General features: G+C 43.7%; 1 protein-coding gene across 1 annotated transcript in view; it reads right to left on the reverse strand.

The window, feature by feature from the left end:
* Nucleotides 1-5,021, reverse strand: part of LOC102376958 (macrophage mannose receptor 1-like) — an 80,054-nt gene extending 75,033 nt beyond the window's left edge. The window contains exon 1 of the mRNA XM_014522277.2: nucleotides 4,905-5,021. Coding sequence (XP_014377763.1) covers nucleotides 4,905-4,965 — 61 coding nt within the window. The 5' untranslated portion in view covers nucleotides 4,966-5,021. The remainder of the gene's footprint in view (nucleotides 1-4,904) is intronic.
* Nucleotides 5,022-9,296: the final 4,275 nt, after the last annotated feature.

The raw sequence follows: 9,296 nt of genomic DNA on the forward strand, positions 1-9,296 counted from the left end.
GTCTGCCTTCTCCTCTGGCGCAACCACCAGATTGCCCAGCACATCTTGCAGGGTCCCCACATTTCCCGGTGCCTTCTTCATCCTCCCTATATATTTGAAAAAGGACTTTTTATTATCTTTGATCTTGGACTCTAGTCCTAGCTCTATGTCCACCTTAGCTTTCCTAACAGCCCCCCTACAGGCCCGAGCAGTGGAGGTATACTTCTCTTTGGAGATAGCCCCACCCCACCCCTCTTACACTGGATGTACGCCACCTTTTTGGCAACCAGACATTCCCGGACATCCTTGGTGAGCCAGGGGAGCTTTTGGGCACTCTTGCCCCCCCTTGCTTTTTGTTGGGATTGTCACCCCTTAGGCCCTGAGTATTGTCTCCTTAAGGAACGACCACTCATCTTGGGCACTGAGTTCCCCTGCCCTCGAGAACCCCAGTGCCTCTCCCACCAATCTCCTCAACTCATTGCAGTTGGCCATCTTGAAGTCTAGGGCTACCGCCTTGCTGCAGGCCCTTGACACCCTGTGCTGGATGATGAATTCCAGCAAGTGATGATCGCTATCACCCAGGTGGTCACGGACCTGGAGCCCCCTTACCAGATCATCGCCTGTGGCCAGGACCAGCTCCAACAAGGCATTTCCTCTGGTGGGACTGTGCACCTCCTGGGTTAAGTGGAGGTCCTGTATCTCGGCCAGGAACCTCCTGGTCTTGATGGAGTTTATAACCGTCCGACCTTGTCATCCCTTGTAGTGCTCTGGTGAACAATCATTCCCTCAGATCCTGGTGAACACCCCTGATAAACTTATAGGTGGCCACCAGATCACCCCTATGCCTGCACTTTTCTAGGCTAAAGAGTCCCATTGCTCTCAGTCTGTTGTCATAAGGTCTGTTTTCCTGACCTCTGATCATGCACGTGGCTCTTCTCTGGATTCTCTCAAGCTTCTTCACATATTTTAACATGCCTTAATGCACATTAGCGCTCCCAAGTGTAGATGTGCACCTAAATCACCTTCATGCACCTTAAACAAAGGTGTATTAAGTTTAGGTGCAAATAATTACATGCGTAGACATGCCCTCTGTGACTTACTTACATCATTCCTGGTAATACAACCTTAGTATTCTTCAGTTTGTTTTGGAATGATTCTATGCCACTCATATTCTCACTCTATGACTTATATTCAGTTTTTAATCTGCCAATAAGAAGGATACCACTCAATACCTCCTTTCAGTTGGACACTGGACCACTGACAGCTGTCTTTTGAGTGTTACTATCCAGTTATGCATTCATCTGATAGTAGTATCATTTAGCCCAAATTTCCTTAGCTCACTTTTCTCCCAACAAACACGAGGAGAGACTGAAGGACCTGAACCTGTTCAGCCTCAGCAAGAGGAGTCTGAGTGAGGACCTGGTGGCTGCCTACAAGCTTATCGGGGGGATCAACTGCAAATTGGCAGAGCTCTTTTCTCCCTAGCACCATCTGGGGTGACAAGGAACAATGGTCATAAGCTGATGGAGAATAGGTTTAGGTTGGAGATCAGAAGGCAATATTTTACAGTTAGGGTGGCCAAAATCTGGAACCAAATTCCCAAGGAGGTGGTCCTTGCCCCTACCTTGGGCAAATTCAAGAGGAGGTTGGATGATCACCTGTCTGGGGTCTTGTGAACCCAGCATTCATTCCTGCCTGTGGCAGGGGGGCAGGCTAGATGATCTGTTCAGGTCCCTCCTGATCCTAGCTACTATGAAACTATGAAACATTATGAGAGAAATCGGTACACATACCTTGTGATTGTATGTTGTCATACAACCACAAAACTTAAGTGCACAGGAAGCCAAAGTATATCTGGCTCTAAAAACCATTCACTAGAATGTAGATAGCCATGCATAGCCACTAAAAATATTAACTTAGTTATTTTAACTTGATGGTACCTAAAAGCAAACTGGCTTCCCTGATGACCTTTTAAGTCAATAGGAGGGTGTCTGGATCTCGGAGAGTACACATTGGACCCATGATTTTTGCTGACTTCAGAAAGTCTACAGGAATGTAGTACCATTCCTTTCCAAACATTAGGGGTATCTCAGGGACTTTCACCCTTTCCCATATTGTTACCCATAGATATGATATACGCTGGGTGAAGTAGATATAGATATCATATATATATGATATATGCTGCATCTATAATTGCAATTATTTTGAAACAATAAACTCTAGAGCAGTTTGAGCCAGAGTAAACTATTCCCAGGTGAAGCATCTACATATGCGCCCTAGACAGAGTTGGGGTGGGGCAATTTGTGCCAGGGCCATTCTTGCCTTGCTCTGCCCTGGGTTCTAGGTAGTTGGGGTCAGGCAGCAGAGGGACTGGCTGGGGTGTGAGGGTGCTAAAAGTGTGGAGCCATGTGGCTAGGCACCAGACAGGAGTCTGGGCCTCTGCTGGTTGGGCTGACTGGGCACAGTTTATGCCCATGGTCAGTGTCTACACATACATTTAATCACGGTTAATTACTCCACTGTAAGATAGTACTGTCCTAAACAGTAGTTTACTGCAGCCTAATAATGTTGCATGTATAGACAGTGATGTTTTACTCCACAGCTAATTAGTCTACTCCAGAGTAAAGTTCACATGTGGACACAGCCACTCTGTACTCTGTTAAAGAGCTAAGGAATACACACGATAAAATATCTGTTTAGCTGGTATTAATATAACTTTTCAAGAACACTTTAGTTTAATTTTTTTTTTTAAGTAGGTAATATCATCCATACTGATTTGAAACAAAATTATTCCAGACCAGATTTTTTAAGGCAATTGGTGTCCATAGATACAGATTAGAGCTCAGCTGGATTTTCAGCACAGTGAGGTGCCTACCACCTGTTGTATTCAAAAGAAGATTGTATTGATATTATGACAAAACAGTATGGGTGCATCCAGAGGTGTATGGATGTTTGGTTCCCTGGGGACAAGTAGCGGTGGTGCAACTTGCACCATTGCTTCTTGTTCCCAGGGAATGCCCGTGCCACACATGCTTTGGCACATGGCAAGTTGCCCTGGGTGGCATAAAGGCCTATAATGGCCCCAGCAGCCTTACCTGGGGTCCTGGGGCCTCCCAGAGGTACAGCCATGGTGATCCTGCTGGGCAGAGCTTGGCCAGCAGCTGCAGCACAGCTCCCAGCAGCCTGGCCCTGCTTTTTAGCAGCCCATGATGCCTGAGCATGCGCTGCTTTGGGTTTTTTTCCCAGTCTTTTTTGACCCCTGGATATCCAGGGGTCAAAAAAACCATGGGAAAAAAACAGAGCAGCGCACACTTGGGCAGCATGCCCTTTCTGTGCAGAGAACTTTAGGCTGCATGGTATGTGGTGCTGCAAACATGTTTGTAGCACCACATACCACATTACCATACTTGTCTGGACGTGTCCTATATGTCCAAGTCAAATTCAGAATCCATATTGAATTACAAGTTCATTTTCGATTTTGAAATCTTTTTTTATGTTAGGTGCTGGACACATTTAGCTTTGCACAGAAGTATGTTACTGTAATGCATTCTAAATTGCTACCTGACCTACAAAAGGTACTTGACACCTACTTGAATGTGCAGTTTAGGGTGCATCTTTGATTCCTCCTCAACTGCTGTCCCAGTCCCACAGAATAATAGACTCCTTAACTAGCGTGACTGGGGGAAGGTATGAAAGTTTCACAGCCTAGACACAGTGGCTGGAAAGCTTGGCAAGGCCATCAAGTCACAGAAAAGGAGAGATCAGAATGTGGGGGCAAACATCTGTAACTTCATAATGCTGTTTAAAAGGAAAGTAACTATAGTTAAGATATGTCTTGGTTGTGCCTCTGTTCCTTAGTTTCCTGTCAGGTTGCCCCAAACAAAACCAGAAGCCTACCACAGGCAAGGAAGAACTCTGCAGAACTATGTGTAGAAATGTGGGAGCCTCAGGAGCTTCAAGAAATTGATGCCAAGGTCTGAGCTTGCCTCTCCTACATTTAAAGGTAGGGCCCAGACAAGGCCCAATTCACTTAAAAGGCTATAGAAGTTAGGAGCTTCCAGAGGAAGATCTAAGATTGTTTGGATGCCTTAGGTGAGTATTTCCACAGTTTGAAATGTTTAGCACTCAAATATATTCACTTTTAACTGTGAAGTTCCTGTGTTTCTAATATTTGTTTTTTCAGGTAAATACAGTATTGCAGAAGAGTTCTTTTACCATAGATTCTTGGTGTGCACTCTTAATCCCAGTTCCACCTTAACATAATTAGTCTTTTTTGTTTACACCCATGCACACATTATACCTTTATTATATTTCCAGTTATATGCCTGATGGTGTGGCTCTTTATAAAAGTACCTGTCTATATAAATATTCTGGGCTGGGTTTTTACTTTTGATCTGTTTGAGAGACAGAGAGAAAGAGAGAGCAGAAGCCAGTTTCCCATGCTTGCAGAAGTCAGAGGCACCCATAGTGCTAACTGCTTTGTTTGGTCATTGGACAATTGATGTAATGGCAGGAGAAGGTAAACAAGTCTAGTTACTCCCTCAACTCCTATTGCAAGCCCACCCTCCCCTCCCCTCCCCACACCCCAACCCCAACCCCAAACCCGCACTCACAGGGCCATCAATGATCTTTTCATAACTGTTTGAAAATTGGAAATTCAGAATTAAATGCCCTGTCTTGTGTCCTTCTTTCTGCCATTTTCTAATCTCCTGTTAGGAACTCCCTCTCTCCTTATTTCTTGTGTGAAGCCATGTCTTCTCCTGAGAGGGTTCAAATATATCCCAGCAATATCATATATTGTCTTAAATTAAAAAAAAAAGAACAGTTAGGCTGTTTATGACACTAATAAAATGCCTAAGGAGCAAAGTAAAAAACAAAAGCACTTTCATATTCAGTTTTATTGGGGATAAACAACAGTGACTTACCCAGCAGCTGCAAAGCACCATGAATGAGACAGAAGAAAATCAGGTACCCGGAAAGAGTCATTGCAAATATTTCATTTTTTTCTTCCTTTACATTAAAAGATGAACTATAATATCCACTGTCAATAAAACCATTCTAAAATGAGGCAGATGGCAAGTTCTCCTCTGTTTCAACGGGCTGATAAATAAGGGGAAATCTTTGGGCTCTAAATAAGGAAATATCCTGTCACATATAGTATTTTGAAACAAGAAGAATTCACACTACGAACTTGCTTTTGGAAGGGAATTGCTCTTCGCTTTAGTCAGAAAACAACGAGCTTATAATTCACTGTCATTTCCTGAGGCTTTGTTATTATCAGAAATGGGTCAGTGTCATAGCCTGTCAAACCTGGTTAGTGAGGAGGTTAGTGAGGAGGCTAGTAAAGCTGAAGATGAAAGCTCATCTCCTGAATTCATAAAGCTTACACCTCAGACACAGTGAAATAATGCTCATAGTATCCCCATAAAAGTGTTAGTGTCACATAGATTCATAGATTGTAGAGTCGGAAGGGACCACAAAGGATCATCGTGTCTGAACCTCTGCCCCTGGCAGGAAAGAGGACCAAGGTCAGATGACCCCAGCCATTTGACTATCAAGCCTCCTCTTGAAGACCTCCAAGTTAGGTGATAGCACCACCTCTCTTGGAAGCCCATTCCAGATTCTGGCCACCCTTACTGCAAAAAATTTCTTCCTAATGTCTAACCTGAATCTACTCTCCCCTAGTTTGCACACATTATTCCTGGTTACTTCTAGGGGCACTCTGGTAAATAGCGCATCTCCAATTCCCTGTTGTCCTCCCTTGATAAACTTATAGGCACCTACAAGGTCTCCCCGTGGCTGTCTCTTGTAAAGACTGAAGAGATCCAGATCCCTCAACCTCCCCTCATAGCATCTTTCATGAAGGCCACTAATCATGCGAGTGGCCCTCCTCTGAACTCTCTCCAGATTCTCCATGTCGCTCTTGAAGTGCGGTGCCCAAAACTGGATACAGTACTCCAACTGTGGCCTGACCAATGCCACATAGAGGGGGAGCATCACCTCCCTTGATCTGTTGGTCATGCATCTGCTAATGCATGATAAGGTGCAATTGGCCTTGTTGATGGCCTTGTTACACTGCTGGCTCATGTTCATCTTGGAGTCAACTATGACTCCAAGATCCCTTTCAGCCGCTGAGCTGCTGAGAAGGTCATCCCCCAACCTATAAGTGTGCTGGGGATTCCTCCTCCCTAGGTGGAGTACCTTACATTTATCTTTGTTGAATTTCATCCTATTTCATTCTGCCTATTGATCCAACCTGTCCAGATCAGCCTGTATCTGCTCCTTGCCCTCTGGTGTGTGAACTTTGCCCCATAACTTGGTATCATCTGCAGACTTGGAGAGGGTGCTTTCCACACCCTTGTCCAAATCGCTAATGAAGATATTAAATAACACCAGTCCAAGGACCAAACCCTGTGGGACCCCACTGCCCACCTCCTTCCAGGATGAGAATGACCCGTCCACCACCACTCTCTGGGTGCAGTCTCTAAGCCAGTTGGCCACCCACCTGATTATATAAGCATCCATTCCACAGCCTGCTAGCTTCCCTATGAGAATAGGATGCAAAACTGTGTTGAAGGCCTTCTTAAAATCCAGGTAGATGACATCAGCCTCAGCCCCTGTGTCAAGGCAGTGTGTGACCTGGTCATACAAGGCTATAAGGTTTATCAGGCAGGATCTACCTGTGACAAACCTGTGCTGGTTTCCTTTCAGTATCATTTCCCCTGCTGGGCCTTCACAAATGTGTTCTTTGATTTTTCCCAGTATTTTCCCAAGGATAGAAGTAAGACTGATTGGCCTAAAGTTACCTGGCTCATCCCTTCTCCCCTTCTTAAAAATAGGCACCACATTAGCCCTTTTCTGGTCCTCAGGGACCTGGCCAGAGTACCATGAGAGCTCAAACAGCTGTGCCAGTGGCTCAGCTATGACACTGGCCAATTCCTTCAGTACCTATTGATGGAGGTCATCTGGGCCAGCTGACTTGTACCCATCCAGCCCTTCCAAGTGCTCCTTAACTAAGTCAGCACTAACCTTGGGCAGTCTGGTGCCTTTTGGACATCTGTCTATGCTCAAGGTGGGGGAATTGTCTTGGTCAGTACTCAGGAATACTAAGTTTGGAATATATGTTTGGTGGAAAGGAATGAGATTTTGTGTTACTCAAGGAAATTCACCCCAAAGATATTTGTCCAAAATGCAAAAAATTACTTTGTCTGAATCAAAATGTCATATATCTCCTCCTTCTTCACATCTACATACACATCAAGTGGAGACTTATACCCTTTTGGCCGAAAGGTACCTCACGAATGATCAGTAAGGACTTGTGGTAGAAGTGATATCTTTTATTAGGCCATCTAAATTTTTGCAAAAAAAAATCTTTAATTGCAAGCTTTCGGGCACAAACACACTTCTTCAGGCATTGGAGAAAAGATTCTAAAAGTTCCCCTGGGTAGAAATGAAAGTTCATATTTCATAAGAGAGTTGAAGGTGTGGTAAAACCTTATTGTTTCATTACATCAATGAAGAAAAGAAAAATTGTGGTATTAAATTGTGACAGATGTATAAATTCAATAATGTTTTTAATTAATAGTAATAAATTCAATAATGTGAAATACGAAAAGATAATGTGACAGCAGTGGGAATCAGTAATCCATGCTAATGCTACCAATCAAATGGAGCTATCTAAATGCAAAAACTAATTAAATTGTTTTTATTTGACTGTTCAGCAGAAAATTCAAAGGGAAAGGCAGTTCCCTGAGGACATCTTCTAGATTATGCTAAAAAGAGAGGAACTCACTGAATTGCTGAATAATAATATTTTATGAAAGAATAATATGGAAACTTGAGAAAATGAGGAACAAAATTACTAAAATTGAAATGCTGGCAAATATCAGCAACTGAAGCATAAGCACATATAATTAATAGATTAATAGATGCTAGGGTTGGAAGGGACCATCGAGTCGGACCCTCTGCTTAGGCAGGAAAGAGGGCTGGGGAGGATTGACCCCAGCCAGATGCCTATCCAGCCTTCTCTTAAAGACCTCTCAAGGTAGAGGAGAGCACCACCTCCCTTGGAAGCCCATTCCAAATTTTGGCCACCGTTACCATGAAGAAGTTTTTCTTGATATCTAGCCTAAATCTGCTCTCTGTCAGTTTGTGACCATTGTTCCTTGTTGCCCTAAGAGGCGCCCTGGTGAACAGAGCATCTCCAATCCCTTGCTGTGTTCCCCTGATGAATTTGTAGGTGGCCACAAGATCACCTCTCAGCCTTCTTTTGCAGAGGCTGAAGAGGTCCAGGTCCCTCAGTCCCTCCTCATAGGGCTTGTCCTGTAAGTCCTTAACCATATGAGTGGCCCTCCTTATTATATTACTAGGATAATAAATATAACTTGTTTAATACTTTTCATCATCCACTCCTGATTTTAGCTACTAAAACAGATGCTATCTGGTATTTCAGAAGTTGTTAAAATGGAAATTCATTGAATTTCTGAGCCCACAGAATAACTAGGGGAGGGTGAATGGGACATGGACCCCAGATCATGAGTAACACAGATGTTGGAATGGAGTCAGGGTGACTCAGGGCTCCCCCCAGGGAAGATGCTGCTGTTGGTGAGGCTAGCAGCCAGGGTGTTAACCCTCTTACGTACCCCACAGCTGGTTTTCTTCTTTTCTTTTCTTTTTTGTTTATTGCCCCCAAATTTAGTGTTTTAAATTACTACTCAAGATAAGAATCAAAGGTAGATCCCTGCTAACCCCAGAGCTGCTGTCTGTGCTGATATCTGCCCCTCCAGCAGCATTGCCCACAGGTGGGGGTCCTAGAATGCAAACTCTACCAGTCACAACTTGGTTGAAAGTGACAGTATCCTTAAGATTCCATTTTTAGTAAAGCATGCATTGCCATGTATAATTACAGTATCATATTTACTCAAAAGAAGACAAGGCTTTTTCTCCCAAACAGAATGGGGAAAAAATGCTCATATTTGCATACCAAAAAATCCCATTAAACACATTGCCTATCCTTAAGCTACTGCCAGAGAAGCAAATGCAGTCGTGGAAACCAACTATGAGGTTGATAGAATGTAACCCATATGAACATTAGGGCTGTGCAAAGCTTTGGGTGGTGATTCAATTCAGAGGAGATTTGGCCCAATTCAGTGGCTGAATCTCTGAATCTGAATCAAATCATGGGAACAATTTAAAGATCCAAATCAATTCAAACCTCTCTGAATCTTTGGAAAAGATTCAGAAAGCTTTGATGATTCAGACAGTCCCCAGTGACTGCAGCATGGAGCTGCAGCCAATTCCAGCTGGTAAGTACTAGG

The sequence above is a fragment of the Alligator sinensis genome, unplaced genomic scaffold (assembly GCF_000455745.1).
Source record: "Alligator sinensis unplaced genomic scaffold, ASM45574v1 scaffold234_1, whole genome shotgun sequence".
Taxonomy (NCBI): domain Eukaryota; kingdom Metazoa; phylum Chordata; order Crocodylia; family Alligatoridae; genus Alligator; species Alligator sinensis.